This window comes from Pristiophorus japonicus, chromosome 18 (assembly GCF_044704955.1).
Source record: "Pristiophorus japonicus isolate sPriJap1 chromosome 18, sPriJap1.hap1, whole genome shotgun sequence".
Taxonomy (NCBI): domain Eukaryota; kingdom Metazoa; phylum Chordata; class Chondrichthyes; family Pristiophoridae; genus Pristiophorus; species Pristiophorus japonicus.
Genome location: NC_091994.1, coordinates 30,424,858 through 30,445,238, shown reverse-complemented (window position 1 = coordinate 30,445,238; position 20,381 = coordinate 30,424,858). Strand labels below are relative to the sequence as shown.

The following is a 20,381-nucleotide window of genomic DNA, read 5'->3' as shown; positions in this document are numbered from 1 at the left end:
AAAAGGGAACTTTCTGAATTGCAGTTAGTTAAAGTTCAAATATGGATTTTGTTTTATTTTAAATTTGGATACCTTATGTTGGTTGCTTATTTTAGCAAGTAATATATCTCAATATTGATCTTTCTGTATGTACCTACAAATTCAAATGAACACACACACACACACACACACATACATACAAACACACATAGACAGAGTTATTTTTTCTAATAATGAAAGAACTGCAATTTTAACATAAAATATCACTATAAGCTATATAAAAAATATCATTATAATTGTTCATTTCTGGTTGTATTACATTAACGGGGAAGTAGGATCATTTTTATTGAATGGTAATTAAAAGCCTTTGCAAACATAGTTACTCAATTGGCTAATAAATAAATCTGGCTTCTGTTTGGCATTCCATAAAAGTCCAAGACCCTCAGTGAAGGACAAGGTTGCACAGTATATTTATAAAACTATAAACTGCTCCAAGGCATAGATTCTCCTTCACCTGTTGAAGCTGGGTGAGACATCAGCAAAATATCTGTTAAGCAATTTAAAGCAGCAAGAGGTCAAATTTCCTCTTTACTTATGCTGGTAAATGGGCATAACCTCGGTACTTGGTGAAACATGGTCAGTCAGGGAGCCGTTCTGTCTACCACCCACTGCCACTTGCAGGACTTGCTGCAGAGCTGACATCCGTACAATATGGGTGGGTGGACAGTAATTAGACAGAAAAAAAACAAGAACAAACGTGAGGCATTTCCAGTCTTTTGTCCCTCAGCATCACTGAATGCAAGGAACACCATGCTTTTCTGGTGTCCAGGTTTGCTAGAGGGGATTTATAAATTAAAGTATTGCTTTGGCTAGTGCAATAGATTGGCGATCAGACATCACAGTAATCCCCCCTGTCTTAGCTGAGGCAGATCATCCACCAGCATTGGAAATGTAGCCAAGTTATTGAAATGACCCTTGGCGAGGAAATGATCTGGAGCCAAGGACTGGCCAGAGGTCCTGCCCCACTGAAGGCCTGCTGTCATTGTATTTCCAAATATCTACAAGGCATATGAACCTGATGGGATATATCCAAGAATTTTCAAAGAATTTAAGATAAAAAAGCCAAAATTTTGGTGACTGTTTTTAGGAGCTGCAAAAACATTGAAACTGCACCCGAGGACTGGAGTATGAACAACAAAAAGCTCAATCAATAATAACCATGCCTCAGTTAGCTTGCAAACGTTATATGGGATATCACAGATAATAATCTAAAGGGAGGCCATGAGGAGTATTCAGGAGGACACACAAGAAATAAATTGGCACCAGGCTAACATCATTAATGAGTGTCCTGCACTAATAATTAGCCTCTGAGTTTGCAATATTTAATACCATCTTGCATTATAAAATTATCTTATTTCATCCGGGGCCATAATCTTGCGTGGCCATTGAAAAAAAATCACAAGACTGCAAGATCACGAGACAACTAAGTATACAAAAAGCAAGTGATCGGCACAGATATCATTCATCAGCTCCCAACGCCAGATGCTATTCCAAAAACTTACTTCCAGCATTATATTTGTGCCTGATTACTAAACAATTCAATATTGCATCAGCAATAGATTAGCTCTGAACAGCAGAACATAACCCGAATAATGTTGGTCAATAGTGATCAGTAAAGAATTTGCTGTATTGCTACCCACTGTAGTGAAACAATGAAACAGAAACCATACTCACTAAATGAACCGTCTGATTCATGATAACCTGTAAGATCAAAAAAACATGTGTTCTCTATCAAATGAGCCAGGTAGAAAGTCATTATTAAATAGTGAAATAAAATTGACGTGTTTGCTTGAAATCTCTGATTCAATTGGATTAAAAAATTCAATAATAGAATCTAAAGGAACAAAATATTTCCTTTCAATGCTAAATACCATTCACGTAGAGGCTGTTACTGTCCAGTGAATATGTTGCTAGGGTGGAAATATTCTTTGTGTTGTCTCCGAACACGTGGTACACAGTCATTTTATTAACCTCCTGAGGAGCAGAACCATTTGTGAAAGTGCAGACTGCGTACACACCGGTGTCCTCAATATTTGCTGGGCTGCAAAATAAACAGATATTTAATGAAATGAATTGGAAAACATTTTGTTGAAATCAGATTAGCAGAAAAGAGCCGGATTTTCAGCTTTCAGGGTTTTTCGGTAAAACGGTAGCGATACGGGAAACTTACTGTTTTCGCTGCGCTCCCATTTTTAGCCCGAACTTTTGGCTTTTACATTAGTAAGTGAGGCGTTGCACAAGCATTCGCGGCGCAAACCACAAGTTTTGGCAACTTTAGTCCAGGGTCGGGAGCGCTGCGAGAGAGGCCTTTGGGGGGGCGGGGGCGCATTCCAAAAAACATTCCAGAAAAATTTACAATGCCCTTATCTATCGAATCACTGAAAAAAAATTAAGAAATACAACATTTAACTTACCTTTTTTGCAGGTTTTCATACTTATCGCTGCTGGCAGGGCTGCACCGACAGGTTTGACCTGTCGCTATTCTGGGCGCGGTGTAAGGGTCGGGAGAGTGCCGAAAGTCCGACACAAACGCAATAGAAACATAGAAAATCGGTGCAGGAGTAGGCCATTCGACCCTTAGATCCTGCACCACCATTCAATAAGATCATGGCTGATCCTTCACCTCAGTACCCCTTTCCTGCTTTCTTTGCATACCCCTTGATCCCTTTAGCCGTAAGGGCCATATCTAACTCCGTCTTGAATATATCCAATGAACTGGCATCAACAATTCTCTGTGGTAGGGAATTCCACAGGGTAACAACTCTCTGAGTGAAGAAGTTTCTCCTTATCTCGGTCCCACATGGCTTACCCCTTATCCTTAGACTGTGTCCCCTGGTTCTGGACTTCCCCAACATCGGGAACATCTTCCTGCATCTAACCTGTCCAGTCCCATCAGAATTTTATATGTTTCTATGAGGTCCTCTCTCATCCTTCTAAACTCCAGTGAAGACAGGCCCAGTCAATCCAGTCTCTCCTCATATGTCAGTCCAGCCATTCCGGGAATCAGTCTGGTGAACCTTTGCTGCACTCCCTCAATAGCAAGAACGTCCAACATACCATTTGCCTTCTTCACTGCCTGCTGTACCTGCATGCCAACTTTCAACGACTGATGTACCATGACACCCAGGTCTTGTTGCACCTCCCCTTTTTCTAATCTGCCGCCATTCAGATAATATTCTGCCTTCGTGTTTTTGCCCCCAAATGGATAACCTCACATTTGTCCAAGTCACCCTGCAGCCTCTTAGCATCCTCCTTACAGCTCATACCGCCACCCAGTTTAGTGTCATCTGCAAACTTGGAGATATTACACTCAATTTCTTCATCTACATCATTAATGTATATTGTAAATAGCTGGCGTCCCAGCACTGAGCCCTGCGGCACCCCACTAGTCACTGCCTGCCATCCTGAAAAGGACCCGTTTATCCCGACTCCCCGCTTCCTGTCTGCCAAACAGTTCTCTATCCACGTCAGTACATTACCCCCCAATACCATGTGCTTTCATTTTGCACACCAATCTCTTGTGTGGGACCTTGTCAAAAGCCTTTTGAAAGTCCAAATATACCACATCCACTGGTTCTCCCTTGTCCACTCTACTAGTTACATCCTCAAAAAGTTCCAGAAGATTTGTCAAGCATGATTTCCCCTTCATAAATCCATGCTGACTTGGACCGATCCTGTCACTGCTTTTCAAATGTGCTGCTATTTCATGTTTAATAATTGATTCCAACATTTTCCCCACTACTGATGTCAGGCTAACCGGTCTATAATTACCTGCTTTCTCTCTCCCTCCTTTTTTAAAAAGTAGTGTTACATTAGCTACCCTCCAGTCCATAGGGACTGATCCAGAGTCGATACACTATTGGAAAATGATCACCAATACATCCACTATTTCTAGGGCCATTTCCTTAAGTACTCTGGGGTGCAGACTATCAGGCCCGGGGATTTATCGGCCTTCAATCCCATCAATTTCCCTAACACAATTTCCCGCCTAATAAGGATATCCTTCAGTTCCTTCTTCTCACTAGACCCTCGGTCCCCTAGTACTTCCGGGAGGCTATTTGTGTCTTCCTTCGTGAAGACAGAACAAAAGTCGTTGCACTTCGGCGCACTTCTCCCCAGCGGTACTCGGAAGCGCCACTGGCAACAGGTACCCGAGGATCCCGCCCGGGCTTTGCGACCGGTTTTAACTGCGGATGGTCAAATCACAGCGAAAACCCGGTCACAAACCTGCCGAAAATCCGGCCCATAAGCTTCCATGCTCTTATGGGCATCAATTTATAATGGTGGAGCTATAATTCAATGGTTTACAGCTAATATGAATGCAAGCTGAGAATTCTTGCTGAATAACACCTCCCTTAACACCTGCAGTTTGCATTGTGCTCTGCAAGGAGGCAGCTGATTGCACTTTTTATACCAGTTAAGTTGCTTTTTGGCCAGATCCTCACATGTTTTCTCAGTCAATGCCCTGTTATATGCTTATTTTAGTGAATTCCAATGCACCTGATCTTCCAGAAAACATGCAGAATAAAGCTATATATACACGAGAATGAGTAAAAAAAATATTGGCAGAAATGACAACTCCAATTTAATGCACTGCCTGAGTCCCAGAATAATTTCAACCTGACTATCTTTCTGTTTTCAACATCCAATGTGTATAAGCATTGCAATATTAATGGCTCCAGCTTCTTACAGTTTGCTAATGTGTTACATTTTAAGTATGTACTTCTGTATCACTTTTGTTTCAAGTTGAGGTATTTGGTACTGGACAATGGAATACCTACAATTTTAAAATGACTTGCATTTATATAGCGCCTTTCATGACGACTGGACATTGCAAACTGCTTTATCACCAATGAATTGTAGTCATTGTTGTAATGTGGGAAATGCAGCAGCCAATTTGCGCACAGCAAGCTCTCGCTAACAGCAATGTGATAATGACCAGATAATCTGTTTTAGTGATAAATATTGGCCAAGTCACCGGGGATAACTCCCTTGCTCTTTTAAAAATAGTGCCATGGGATCTTTTACATCAGCCTAGATTTTTTGTATTCAAATCCTGGAGTGGGACTTGTACCCATAACCTTCCAACTTAGAGGCAAGGGTGCTACCAACTGAACCACTGGCTAACCTATTTCTTCCAATCATTCCCAGATCAGGTACAGCACAGTTAGATACAAAGAAAGCTTCCCTTTACACTGCCCCACAAATATCCGCCAAACCCAACATCAAAGGCACATCATCCACAGATTCCACTAAACACATTCAAGGAGCATCTTGCTCAGTGTTTTAAAGTGAGTCTATTAAAGAAAGTGGACTCTACTATGACAATTTATATAAGTTGAAAAAGTGGATAGAGATCAACAGGAAATGTAATACACATTTAACAGAAAAATAGATTGCACCAATAATAGTAAGGAGTTGAGTATAGAAACAACAATCAGAATTCTGTAGAATATCTGGAAATTTTAACATATATGCAATGTTAAGTATTTTTACTAAACATATAAACAATCTTGAAACAAATACTGATTAGGTTTAATATCAACATTCATTACCTGAAAGAGAGAACTCTGCAGCTTGAGAATGTTCTGTTGATATTGCTGTTAGTAAACAGGTTGTCCATCTAAAGGCAAGGAACAGTTACAGTTTTAGAGAAAATACTATAATTAATTTAAATATATATTTGTATTAATCATTAAGTTGTCAACTGACCTGGTAAGCAATAATACTTGATGCAGATTTGAACAGTGCAGAACTGGAATCTTTTAGATTGTCTGTCAGGGCCAGGTTTGTTATAATGAAGGTCACATTAAAATCAAAGGGCTTTGTTTGCAGGTTTGGAGTTGTCACAATTGGTGATATCGCTAATAAGAAAAATTAGAAGGCATTAAACCGAGAGTAACAAATCTCTGTGACTGCATCATTCGTATTGCCAGAGTGAAGGCGAAATTAGCCAAGAATAGAGAAACCATAGAAGAATAACCAGTGATTATGCAATTGACTGCTTCTTTGTACAGAAAGTTCTCCTGATTTTGTTGAGCCTGTAACTGACTTGAAGTCTTGTGCTTCTTTTTCGATTGTGTTGCGGGTCTAATTCCAGGAACTATATGCTGCACATTCTAGTTTCTCACAGCTTTAGTATCAGTCTATTAACATTCCTCACATCAAGGTGACAGGATGGCATAGCACATACAGAATCTCTGGTCAAACCTTCAAAAGATTCTCAATTCCACAGTTTATGTAAATGGTGCATCAGGAAAATAAATGATGCCCCAACTCTAAATGGGAAACATCACAACCTAAATAAATTGGGTGTATTGGACAATATAGCAACAAGTATTAGTACAGATGTTACCCACTGTAATAAAATGAAATGTTGAAGAAAGAAACAGAAATGGAATCCATACTCACTCGGAGCTGATTCATGGTAACCTGAAAAATCAATTACACGAGTTTTAAATTAAATGTGGCACCTAGAAATTCATCATTAAATAGTGGAATAAAATCAAAGGAGTTTGTTTAATTGTCCTGAATTGGATCATGTTAACACATTCAAGTTGATAAAATAGAATCTAACAGAACAGAATGCTAAATACCATTCACGTAGAGGCTGTTACTGTCCAGTGAATATGTTCCTAAGGTGGAGATGCTGTTCGTGTTGTCTCTGAACTCATGGTACACAGTAACTTTATTAATCTCCTGAGGAACAGAATCATTTGTGAAAGTACAGACTGCGTACACACTGGTGTCTTCAATATTTGCCAGGCTGTAAAATAGATGGATATACAATTAACGGAATCATAAAATATTATTTAGAAATCCTATTTAGCAGACTCATTTAAAATGTGCATTAAGTGATTGCACCATTGGTGTATTTGTATTGACAGCTCATTGGCACATTTTGTCTATTTTCCCCAAATTCTATCTTTAAATCCTTTTCAACAGACATCAGATTTCATACCTTTCTGCACAATCAGTTAAAATATTGACGCTGAAATTCCTTAATGTGTTACAGCTAATATGTATGTTATGGTGAACTAGTTTGAATTAGTTTATGGGGTTAATCATGCTGAATAACTTTGACTTTTGAATATTTAATGTCTTCCTGAGAAATTCATTTGTCCGGAGATTTTATTTGTTTGAAATAATACATTAAATGTCCGTACCAGTGGTGTGTTTGTATTGACAGGGCATCAGTACATTTTCGTCTATGTTTCCAAAATCCCTCCCAGAACCAAATAGTTTCCCGCAATTGAATACATATTTTGTGGCTTATTAAGGGTTTGTTAAATACCAATTGAAAGTGCCTGTGTAGATTCATTCATATTTTCCATCTCACCAGTTGAATTTATGATACATTCTGTAAAAGTAGTTTTAAACCAGTAGAGATAATTGACAATATTCCAGTATGGAACAGAACAGTGGAGGTTTTAAAAACTGACTCCACTATTTCAGTCTTTGCAGCAGTGTTGTTGCATCAGGAAAACTTGTTTTCTTGGATATGTTGGAGGAGCAAAAGAAAGTAAAATGTCCAGGGACATTTAATGCCATATTAGAAAGACTGCTGGAACTTATTACCCTAAGTGACAGAGCAACTCTGACCTTGTTGAGGCCCACTGTGTGAGGTGGCTATGTCAAAGCAGCAATAGGTGAATTGTGCCATCTCCAGGAAGCAGACCGTAGCGCGGGAGAAGCAGCCGTACTTCGACGATCAGGAATTGTAATAGTGGAAAGGCCATCAATCCTTTTTGCCACAGGCTGTTACCAGGAAATAGCAGGATAGTCGGCATAGAACAGTAGATTTGTGGTTCACAACTCCATCGCCCAGATCACACATTGACTGCCTGATCAATGTCCTAACATCAGTACTAGCGTACCAGCAAAGGAGAAGCTAACTGGGTTTTTCAAAACTTTTCCAGGGTGTAGGGTGCCACTCATGGTGCCAGTCAAGCACCTGTACAAAGTCCTAATACTTTCAAGAACAGAAAAGCAAACCACTCAAGGCATATCCACTGCATCATTGTCTGAGCTTCAAGAAAGTGCACAGAGTAACGGTGTACATTTCTGAGTGTGTTTGCAAAACAATGGCAGAAATTTTAGCTCCTACTTGTTGACTGTTTATGTGTGAGACTAATTTCACCCTCAATGGGCCCAAGTTTCGAGCCGCGCCTAGAACGGCGCAGTCCCGACCTGGACGCCCGTTTTTTGCGCCACAAAATGCGCCTAAAAAAACCCTCCATATTCTCCACCTCCCTGCAGGTCCTCTGGCCCTCGGCGCAGCGCAGCAGGAGCTGTAGGGGGCGGAGCCAGGTCCCTGCGCTGAAAACAGTGCCGGGACCTCTGCACATGCGCGCTACAGTGGGCACGCAAGTGCAGTAGCTCCAGGCGCCTGAAACTGTGTGGGAGGGGCCCGAAGCACACAGCCCCTAGCCCTGGCCGAATGGCCTCACTGGGGCTGCGTGAATAAGGCTCCTCCCACGCCCAGCTCCTGCTTCCTCCCGACCTGACTCGACTCCCGCTTCCCGCCTCCGGACCGGACCCGACTCCCGCTCCCCCCCCACCCCACCCCCCCAACTGGACTTGACCCGACTCCCGCTCCCCCCCCACACCCCCCTGGACCGGACCCGACCCGACTCCCGCTCCCCCCCACCCCCGACTGGACCCGACCCGACTCCCGTTCCCAACCCCCCCTCCGACTGGACCCGACCCGACTCCCGCTTCCGCTCCCCCCCCCGCCCCCGACTGGACCCGACCTGACTCCCGCTCCCACCCCGCCTCCCCCCCCCCCGACTGGACCCGACCCGACTCCCGCTCCCCCCCGGCCCCGAACTGGATCCAACCTGACCTCCCTCTCCCTCCCTCCCTCCCCCCGCCCCGAACCGAACCGACCTCCCTCCCTCCCACCACCCCCCCCGACCCGACCCAATGCCACCTACCTGTAAATCTGGTGCTGGGGACGGGCCCTGCCCGAAGTCTCGGGTCCAGCCCGTTCAGCCTCTCTCCCCCTTCTCCTTCCCCCCCCCCAATCTCCTTCCCCCCCAACTCCTTCCCCCCCATCTCCTTCCCCCATCTCCTTCCCCCATCTCCTTTCCCTCCCATCTCCTTTCCCCCATCTCCTTTATCCCCTTTTCCCCCTCCCCCTTTCCCCCCTCCCCCTTCTCCCCCATCCCTCCCCTCTCCCCCCTCTCCCCCTTCTCCCCCATCCCTCCCCCTCTCCCCGATCCCTCCCCCTTCCCTCCCTCTGCTCCCCCCCTCTCTCCCTCTACCCCCCTCCTCCCCCTCCCCTCGCTGTCAGAAACACAGACACTGACAGAGAGAGAATGAGAGACACACACAGACAGACAGACAGAGAGATAGAGACACTGACAGAGACACACTGGGGAGGGGGGGGCATCCCAGCACGCTGTTGGAGGGCTCCCGGTGCTACAGTCGGTAAGTAGAAAATGTTTTATTTATTTATTTATTTTTAAAAATATTATTTCTTATTAATTTTTTTGGATTGATTTATTGGTTGATTTATTGATGTATTTATCATTTATTATTGATGATGGCTCTTTATTTGTAAAACTGAAGTGTTTAATGTTTGTAAACTTCCCTTTAAACCCCCCCCTCCCCCATTCCCTACGCCTGATTTTCTAAAGTGTAGACAAGGTTTTTTCGAGCGTACAAAAATCTTCACTTACTCCATTCTAAGTTAGTTTGGAGTAAGTTTTCACCGACGAAACTTTGAAAACAGGCGTAAGTGGCTGGACACGCCCCCCTTTTGAAAAAAAAATTCTGTTCCAAAGTGAAACTGTTCTAACTGACTAGAACTGGAGCAAACTAAATGACGAGAATTCCGATTTCTAAGATACTCCCTTCTACAACAGTTGCTCCTAAAAATCAGGAGCAAATCATGTGGGAACTTGGGGCCAATATTTCTGTTCTCAGCAAATAGCACACAACAATCTGCACAATTCATGGTTTCAGAGTCTCACAATTTATTAATTAATAACTTGTTTAAACTTTCTATCTGTGTCACTTTTGTGCAAAGGATCTGCCCCACCAATGTGCCTCAAACCCAATCTCAGAAGAGCATCATCCACACCTTCTACTAAACACGTATAAGGATCAGCTTGCTCGGTGTTTTAAAGGGAGTCTATTAAAGAAAGCACATTTTATGCCATCCCCTATAGGCTGACAAGCAGCATAAACATACAAATTCTCAAACAAAGAGGACAAATATTCTTTAAATATCGCTCACAACAATCTTCAGTAAAGATATCAACTGAATTAAGAGATTTTCTTGGGTCTGTTCTCAGAATAATTGGCCCTATTAATCCATGCAGTGATGTAAAATCTCACATCCCAACAAATTGACTGGTGAGCTACAGGAAATCCTTGCAGCTTACAGCAGCAGCAATGTTAATGGACATCGAACATTAATGATCTGAGCACTGAAGCAACAATCAGAGTTCTGTAGAATATCTAGAAATTATAACCATTTTTACAATGTTAAGTATTTTTACTAAACATATAAACAATCTTGAAACAAATACTGATTGGGTTTAATTTCAACATTCATTACCTGAAAGAGAGAACTCTGCAGCTGGAGAATGTTCTGTTGATATTGCTGTTAGTAAACAGGTTGTTCATCTGAAGGAAAGAACAGTCACAGAATTAGAGAAAGTACTATAATTAATCAATATATATATTTGAATTAATTATTAAATTGTCAACTGACCTGGTAAGCAATAATACTTGATGCAGATTTGAACAGTGCAGAACTGGAATCTTTTAGATTGTCTGTCAGGGCCAGGTTCGTTATAATGAAGGTCACGTTGAAATCAAAGGGCTTTGTTTGCAGGTTTGGAGTTGTCACAATTGGTGATGTCGCTAATCAGAACAGTTAGAAAGCATTAAAGCGAGAGTAAAAAAATCTGTGACTGCATCATTCGTACTGCACAGAGTGGAGGCAAAATTAGCCAAGAATAGATCAACCACAGCAGAATAACCAGTGATTATGTAATTGACAGCTTCTTTGTGCAGAAAGCTGTCCTGATTTTGTTGAGCCTGTTACTGACATGGGGGCCGAAATTCAGCTCCCGAATGCAGCCCGCTACCGCCCGTTTGAGGAGGCCAAGCGGTGGAGTCGAGCGGCCGCCGATTTCTGGTCGAATGGCCGCCGCAAGCTAAATTCAGCGGGGGGGGCGGGGGGGGGGGGGGGTTCTGGCACCCCCACCTCCCGTGAAATTTATCCATAAAACTATTATTGCTGCCGAGCAGTACCCCCCGCTGCTTTTTCTGTCAGTGCATCTTTGATTCTCTCCGTAAGCCCTGGCTGCACGGCAGCCATTAAAGGCAAGGGTCCAAAGCTGCGGCCGCCATTTTTTTTTTGCCGGCTGACTTCATTGTCGGCTGGACTATTGTGCCCCCGGTTCAGCCGGGCCGCCATCTGGCAGCCTAGCACCCCCTCTTGGGTGCCAAGCCGCTGGCCCGCCCAAAACCCTCCCTGGTGTTCCAGTATCCGATCACGACTGATACCCGATTCTCTCCCCTTTAACCGAGGCGAGATACGCAGTGAAGCAGACGCGCAATGATGTCACCAGCGCTCCGCTGCAGAACGATGGCGGCGGAGAATCCGTCCCGCCAACACTTCCGCCTCTCACCAGCCCTTACCGCCGCACTTCCGCCCCCTTTATGACCGACTATATGGCCGATTCAAAAAAAAGACACAGATCTGAATTTCGCAAAAGAGGGGATTCTTTCACATCGGCGGTAAAAACTCCTTTTATAAAAAAACCAGTAGGTGCATTAGCTTTCCGGCGGGACTGAATTTTGGCCCCATGGAGTCTTGTCCTTCTTAGATTGGGTTGCAGGTCTAATTCCAGGAATGCTGCTCAGTTCTAGTTAATCACAGTCTATTAAAATGCCTCACATCAAGGAGACAGGATGACATAGCACACATAGAATCTTTGGTCAAACTTTTGAAAGATTCTCAATTCCACAGTTTATCTAAATGGTGCATCAGGAAAAGAAATGATGCCCCAGCTCTAAATGGGAAACATCCTAACCCAAATAAATTGGGTGTATTTGACAATATATCAACAGGTATTAGTACAGTTGTTACCCACTGTAATAAAATGAAATGTTAAGGAAAGAAAGAAACAGAAATAGAATCCATACTCACTCGGAGCTGATTCATGGTAACCTGAAAAATCAATTACATGTGTTTTAAATTAAACGTGGCACCTAAAAATTCATCATTAAATAGTGGAATAAAATTAATGGGGTTGGTTTAATTGTCCTGAATTTGATCATGTTAACACATTGAAATTGATAAAAATGGAATCTAACAGAACAGAATATCTCATTTAAATGCTAAATACCATTCACGTAGAGGCTGTTATTGTCCAGAATATATGTTCCTAAGGCAGAGATGCCCTTCGTGCTGTCTCTGAACTCGTGGTACACAGTAACTTTATTAACCTCCTGAGGAACAGAATCATTTGTGAAAGTGCAGACTGCGTACACACTGGTGTCTTCAATATTTGCCAGGCTGTAAAATAGATGGATATACAATTAAATGAATGAAAACACATTATTTTTAAATTATTTTTAACAGACGTCAGATTGCATACCTTTCTACACAATCAGTTAAAATATTGGGGCTGAAATTCCTCAATGTGTTACAGCTAATATGTATATCAGCTCTGTGTTATAGTGAACTGCTTTGAACTAGTTTATGGGGTTAATCATGCTGAATAACTTTGACTTTTGAATATTTAATGTGTTCCAGAGAAATTCATTTGTCCGAAGAATTTATTTGTTTAAAATAATGACTTAAACGTCCGTACCACTGGTGTGTTCGTATTGAAGGGCATCAGCACATCTCTGTCTAAGTTTTCAAAATTTCTCCCAGAACCAAACCTGTTTCCCACAATTGAATACATCATGCTGTTGGTTATTTTGGCTTATTAATGGCTTGTTGCATACCAATTGAAGGTGACTATGCAGATTTATTCATATTTCCCATCTCACCAATTGAATTAATGATGCATTCTGTAAAAGTGGTTTTAAACCAAAAGAGAGAGTTGACAATATTCCAGTATGGAACAGAACAGGGGAGGTATTTAAAATTAACTTAACTGTTTCATTCTTTATAGCAGCATGGGTGCATCAGGAAACCTTGTTTTCCTGGATATGTTTTTTTTAATTCATTCACAGGATGTGGGCCACGCTGCCAAGGCCAGCATTTATTGACCATCCCTCTTTGCCCTCGAGAAGGTGGTAGTGAGCTGCCTTATTGAACCACTACAATCTATGTGGTGAAGGTACTCCTAGAGTGCTGTTAGTTAAGGACTTCCAGGATTTTCGCCCGGCGATGATGAAGGAATGGCAATATATTTCCAAGTCAGGATGGTGTGAGAGTTGGAGGGGAACTTGCAGGTGGTGGTGTTGGAATAGCAGAAGAAAGTAAAATGTCCAGGGAGGTCTAACACCATGTTAGAAGGACTGTTAGAACTCACTACCCTGAATGACAGAGCAACGCTGACCTCACTGAGGCTCACTGTCTGAGGAGGCTATGTAAAAAAAATCAATAGGTGAATCAATAAAGTTCTGACGGAAGGTCATTGACCTGAAACGTTAACTCTGTTCTACTCTCCGCAGATGCTGCCTGACCTGCTGAGTATTTCCAGCATTTTCAGTTTTTATTTCAGATTTCCAGCATCCGCAGTATTTTGCTTTTGTAATGGGTGAATTGTGCCTTCTCCTGGAAGCAGACCCACAGATCAGGGGAAACATCCGTACTTCTACTATCAGGAATTGTAATAGATTAAATTATCTTCATCTATCTTGATCCTTTTTGGCACAGGATGCTTCCAGGAAATGGCAAGTGACTCGGCAAAGAACAGTAGATTTTTGGATCACAGCTACATCACCCAGGTCACAAATTGACCTGCTGATGAATGTATTAACATCAGTGCCAGCTTACAAGTAAAGAAGTAGTTGTCAGGGTATTTCACTACTTTACCAGGGCATTGGGTGCCATTAGCTCCACCATGTTGCCATTCCACCAAACACATACAACGATCAATTTGCTCAGTGTTTTAAAGGGAGTCTATTAAAGAAAGCATATCCTCTACTGGCTAACAAGGAACATAACAATGACTTATTCTCAAACATATAGAACAAACATCGCTCGTAACAATCTAAACATTTATCTTCAGTAAAGATATCAATTGGATGAAGAGATTTTCTTGGGTCTGTTCTCCGGAAAATCAGTCCCATTAATCTATTCAGTGATTTAAAATCTCATAGCCAAACAAATCGACTGTTTCTGAGTTACAAAAAATTCTTGCAGCTTACAGCAGCAACAATATTAATAGATATCCAACATTAATGATCTGAGCACTGAAAGAACAATCAGAATTCTGTAGAATATCTAGAAATTTTAACCATTTTGCAATGTTAAGTATTTTTACTAATCTTAAAGCCAATGTTGAAACAATTACTGATTGGGTATAATTTCAACATTCATTACCTGAAAGAGAGAACTCTGCAGCTGGAGAATGTTCTGTTGATATTGCTGTTAGTAAACAGGTTGTTCATCTGAAGGAAAGAACAGTCACAGAATTAGAGAAATTACTATAATTAATTAAAATATATATTTGTATTAATCATTCAATTGTCAACTGACCTGGTAAGCAATAATACTTGATGCAGATTCGAACAGTGAAGAATTGGAATTTTTTAGATTTGCTGTCAGGGCCAGGTTCGTTATAATGAAGGTCACATTGAAATCAAAGGGCTTTGTTTGCAGGTTTGGTGTTGTGGTCACAATTGGTGCTGTTAAGAACAATTAGAAAAACGTAAAACTGAGAATAAGAAATCTCTGTGACTGTATCATTTGTGTCATATAGAGTGACGGTGAAGGAAACCAAGAATATAGAAACCACAGCTGAATATTTCCTGCTGGTGTTAGAGCTTCTCGAGGTGGTGTGAGACGGAAAGGATCGTCCAACATTTTTTTCCATCATGTATGTGATTGGACAGAAACTTCCCTCACCGCTGATCATGTAATTGACTGCTTCTTTGTGTAGACAGTTCTCCTGATTTTGTTGAGTATTACTAACTTGGAGGCATGTGTATAGTTTTAAATTTGGGCTACAGGTCTAATTTCAGGTACTATCAGCTACTACTTTTGTAGTTACTCACTCTAATAACATGCCTCACATAGAGGAGGCAGGATGACATAGCACACACAAAATCTCAGGTTAAGTCTTGAAAACATTCTCAATTCCAGAATTTACCTGAATGGTCAAACAGGAAAGCAATGATGCACCAGCCCTAAATGGGAAACGTTCATCCCCAAAAAGGTGGGTTATCCACTTTGGTGGCAAAAACACGATACATATATATAAATAGGGTTTAATCAAGAATTTCCTTTGTTGATCTCCACTACAATAAAAACATAGAAACATAGAAAATAGGTGCAGGAGAAGGCCATTTGGCCCTTTGAGCCTGCACCACCATTCAATAAGATCATGGCTGATCATCACCTCAGTACCCCTTCCCTGCTTTCTCTCTCTACCCCTTGATCCCTTTAGCCAAAAGGGCCATATCTAGCTCCCTCTTGAATATATCCAATGAACTGGCATCAACAATTCTCTGCGGCAGAGAATTCCACAGGTTAACAGCTCTCTGAGTGAAGAAGTTTCTCCTTATCTCAGTCCTACATGGCTTACCCCTTATTCTTAGACTGTGTCCCTTGGTTCTGGACTTCCCCAACATCCGGAAAATTCTTCCTGCATCTAACCTGTCCAGTCCCGTCAGTATTTTATATGTTTCAATGAGATCCCCTCTCATTCTTCTAAACTCCAGTGAATACAGGCCCAGTCGATCCAGTCTCTCCTCATATGTCAGTCCTGCCATCCCAGGCAGTATGAACTGCGAGGAGGATGCTTAAGAGGCTGCAGGGTGCAGATTTATCCACATTATACTTCATCTGCCATGCATTTGTCCACTCACCTAACCTGTCCAAGTCACCCTGCAGCCTCTTAAGCATCCTCCTCGCAGCTCATACTGCCACCCAGCTTAGTGTCATCTGCAAACTTGGAGATATTACACTCAATTCCTTCATCTAAATCATTAATGTATATTATAAACAGCTGGGGTCCCTGCGGCACTCCACTAGTCGCTGCCTGCCATTCTGAAAAGGACCCGTTTATCCCGACTCTCTGCTTCCTGTCTACCAACCAGTTCTCTATCCACGTCAATACATTACCCCCAATATCATGTGCTTTAATTTTGCACACCAGACTCTTGTGTGGGACCTTGTCAAAAGCCTTTTGAAAGTCCAAATACACCACATCCACTGGTTCACCCCTGTCTATTCTACTAGTTAGATCCTCAAAAAATTCTGGAAGATTTGTCAAGCATGATTTTCCTTTCATAAATCCATGCTGACTTGGACCGATCCTGTCACTGCTTTCCAAATGCACTGTTATTTCATCTTTAATAATTGATTCCAACATTTTCCCCACCACTGATGTCAGGCTAACTGGTCTATAATTCCCCGTTTTCTCTCTCCCTCCTTTCTTAAAAAGTGGTGTTACATTAGCTACCCTCCAGTCCATAGGAACTGATCCAGAGTCGATAGACTGCTGGAAAATGATCACCAATGGATACACTATTTCTAGGGCCACTTCCTTAAGTACTCTGGGATGCAGACTTTCAGGCCCTGTGGATTTATCGTCCTTCAATCCCATCAATTTCCCTAACACAATTTCCGGACTAATAAGGATTTCCTTCAGTTCCTCCTTTTCCCGAGACTCTCGGTCCCCTAGTATTTCTGGAAGGTTATTTGTGTCTTCCTTCGTGAAGACAGAACCAAAGTACTTGTTCAATTGGTCTGCCATTTCTTTGTTCCCCATTATAAATTCACCTGATTCTGACTGCAAGGGACCCACGTTTGTCTTCACTAATCTTTTTCTTTTCACATATCTATAGAAGCTTTTGCAGTCAGCTTTTATGTTCCCAGCAAGTTTCCTCTCATACTCTATTTTCCCCCTCCTAATTAAACCCTTTGTCCTACTCTGCTGAATTATAAATTTCTCCCAGTCCTCAGGTTTGCTGCTTTTTCTGGACAATTTATATGCCTCTTCCTTCGATTTAACACGATCCTTAATTTCCCTTGTTAGCCACGGTTGAGCCACCTTCCCCATTTTATTTTTACTCCAGACCGGGATGTACAATTGTTGAAGTTCATCCATGTGATCCTTAAATGTTTGCCATTGCCTATTCACCGTCAACCCTTTAAGTATCATTCACCAGTTTATTCTAGTCAATTCACGTCTCATACCATCGAAGCTACCTTTCCTTAAGTTCAGGACCCTAATCTCTGTGTGTCACTCTCTATCTTAATAAAGAATTCTACCATATTATGGTCACTCTTTCCCAAGGGGCCTCGCACAACAAGATTGCTAATTAGTCCTTTCTCATTACACATCACCCAGTCTAGGATGATGGAATTGTTAAAGAACGCAGAAATATAATTCATACTCACTGGGTGAAGGAGCTGATTCATGGTAACCTGTAAATCAAGAACATGTCTTCTATGAGATGAATCAGGTGGCAAGTCATCAATAAACAGTGAAAAAAAATTCATTGGTTTGGTTTAATTTTCATCAATTTGATGATTTTAACATAGTCAAGTTGACAACATGAAACATAACAGTAAAAAAATCTCCTTTAAATGCTGAATACCATTCACGTAGAGGCTGTTACTGTCCAGTAAATATGTTCCTAAGGAGGAGATGCCCTTCGTGTTGTCTCTGAACTCGTGGTACACAGTAACTTTATTAACCTCCTGAGGAGCAGATTCATTTGTGAAAGTGCAGACTGCGTACACATTCGTGTCCTCAATATTTGCCAGGCTGTAAAATAGATGGATATGCAGCAAAGTGAATCAGAGAACATAATTTTGAAATCCTGTTTGGCAGACATCAGAATTCATATCTTTCTGCTCAATCAGTTAAAATATTGGGGCTGAAATTTCTCAAGGTGTTACAGTTAATGTATGTGCCAGCTGTGTATTATAATGAACTGATTTGAACGAGATATGGGGTTAATCATGCTGAATAACTTTGACTTTTGAATATTTAATGCATTCCTGAGAAATTCATTTGTCTGGAGATATTATTTTTTCCAATAATCCATTAAGTGTCCATACCACTGGTGTGTTTTTATTGACAGGTCTCAGGATTGTACATCCCTGTCTGGAGTAAAAATAAAATGGGGAAGGTGGCTCAACCGTGGCTAACAAGGGAAATTAAGGATAGTGTTAAATCGAAGGAAGAAGCATACAAATTGGCCAGAAAAAGCAGCAAACCTGAGATCTGGGAGAATGTTATAATTCAGCAGGGGAGGATAAAGGGTTTAATTAGGAAGGGGAAAATAGAGTATGAGAGGAAGCTTGCTGGGAACATAAAAACTGACTGCAAAAGCTTCTATAGATATATGAAGAGAAAAAGATTAGTGAAGACAAATGTAGGTCCCTTGCAGTCAGATTCAGGTGAATTTATAATGGGGAACAAAGAAATGGCGGACCAATTGAACAAATACTTTGGTTCTGAATACACGAAGGAAGACACAAATAACCTTCTGGAAATACTAGGGACCGAGGATCTAGTGGGAAGGAGGAACTGAAGGAAATCCTTGTTAGGCGGGAAATTCTGTTCGGGAAATTATGGGATTGAAGGCCGATAAATCTCCATGGCCTGATAGTCTGCATCCCAGAGTACTTAAGGAAGTGGCCCTAGAAATAGTGGATGCATTGGTGATCATTTTCCAACAGCCTATCGACTCTGGATCAGTTCCTATGGACTGGAGGGTAGCTAATGTAACACCACTTTTTAAGAAAAGAGGGAGAAAGAAAATGGGTAATTACAGACCAGTTAACCTGACATCAGTAGTGGGGAAAATGTTGGAATCAATTATTAAAGATGAAATAGCAGTGCATTTCGAAAGCAGTGACAGGATCGGTCCAAGTCAGCATGGATTTATGAAAGGGAAATCATGCCTGACAAATCTTCGATAATTTTTTGAGGATGTAACTAGTAGATTGGACAAGGGAGAACCAGTGGATGTGGTGCATTTGGACTTTCAAAAGGCTTTTGACAAGGTCCCACTCAAGAGATTGGTGTGCAAAATTAAAGCACATGGTATTGGGGGTAATGTATTGATGTGGATAGAGAACTGGTTGGTAGACAGGCAGCAGAGGGTCGGCAACAATGGGTCCTTTTCAGAATGGCAGGCAGTGACTAGTGGAGTGCCGCAGGGCCCAGTACTGGGACCCCAGCTATTTACGATATACATTAATGATTTAGAAGAAGGAATTGAGTGTAATATCTCCAAGTTTGCAGATGACACTAAGCTGGGTGGTGGTGTGAGCTGTGAGGAGGATGCTAAGAGGCTGCAGGGTGACTTGGACAGGTTAGGTGAGTGGGCAAATGCATGGCAGATGCAGTATAATGTGGATAAATGTGAGGTTATCCACTTTGGTGGCAAAAACACGAAAGCAGAATATTATCTGAATGGCGGCAGATTAGGAAAAGGAATGGTGCAACGAGACCTGTGTGTCGTGGTACATCAGTCATTGAAAGTTGACATGCAGGTACAGCAGGCAGTGAAGAAGGAAATGGTATGTTGGCCTTCATAGCTAGGGGATTTGAGTATAGGAGCAGGGAGGTCTTGCTGCAGTTGTACAGGGCCTTGGTGAAGCCTGACCTGGAATATTATGTTCAGTTTTGGTCTCCTAATCTGAGGAAGGACATTCTTGCTATTGAGGGAGTGCAGAGAAGGTTTACCAGAATGGCAGGACTGACATATGAGGAGAGACTGGATCGACTGGGCCTGTATTCACTGGAGTTTAGAAGGTTGAGAGGAGATCTCATTGAAACATATAAAATTCTGATGGGACTAGACAGGTTAGATGCAGGAAGAATGTTCCTGATGTTGGGGAAGTCCAGAACCAGGGGACATAGTCTAAGGATAAGGGGTACGCCATTCAGGACTGAGACGAGGAGAAACTTCTTCACTCAGAGAGTTGTTAACCTGTGGAATTCCCTACTGCAGAGAGTTGTTGATGCCAGTTCATTGGATATATTCAAGAGGGAGTTAGATGTGGCACTTACGGCTAAAGGGATCAAGGGGTATGGAGAGAAGGCAGGAAGATGGTACGGAGGTGAATGATCAGCCATGATCTTATTGAATGGTGGTGCAGGCTCAAAGGGCCGAATGGCCTACCCCTGCACCTATTTTCTATGTGTCTATGTTTCTATGATATTTTTGCCTATGTT

General features: G+C 41.9%; 1 protein-coding gene across 1 annotated transcript in view; it reads right to left on the bottom strand.

Annotated features, from left to right (window-relative positions):
• LOC139229012 (mucin-16-like) overlaps positions 1-20,381 on the bottom strand; it is a 66,152-nt gene that overhangs the window by 13,716 nt on the left and 32,055 nt on the right. The window contains exons 35-48 of the mRNA XM_070860676.1: positions 17,788-17,957; positions 17,588-17,614; positions 14,720-14,868; positions 14,564-14,631; positions 12,408-12,577; positions 12,209-12,229; positions 10,763-10,914; positions 10,607-10,674; positions 6,636-6,805; positions 6,451-6,471; positions 5,752-5,903; positions 5,595-5,662; positions 1,911-2,080; positions 1,714-1,740 (exon numbers count right to left, since the gene is read on the bottom strand). Coding sequence (XP_070716777.1) covers positions 1,714-1,740; positions 1,911-2,080; positions 5,595-5,662; positions 5,752-5,903; positions 6,451-6,471; positions 6,636-6,805; positions 10,607-10,674; positions 10,763-10,914; positions 12,209-12,229; positions 12,408-12,577; positions 14,564-14,631; positions 14,720-14,868; positions 17,588-17,614; positions 17,788-17,957 — 1,433 coding nt within the window. The remainder of the gene's footprint in view (positions 1-1,713; positions 1,741-1,910; positions 2,081-5,594; positions 5,663-5,751; positions 5,904-6,450; positions 6,472-6,635; positions 6,806-10,606; positions 10,675-10,762; positions 10,915-12,208; positions 12,230-12,407; positions 12,578-14,563; positions 14,632-14,719; positions 14,869-17,587; positions 17,615-17,787; positions 17,958-20,381) is intronic.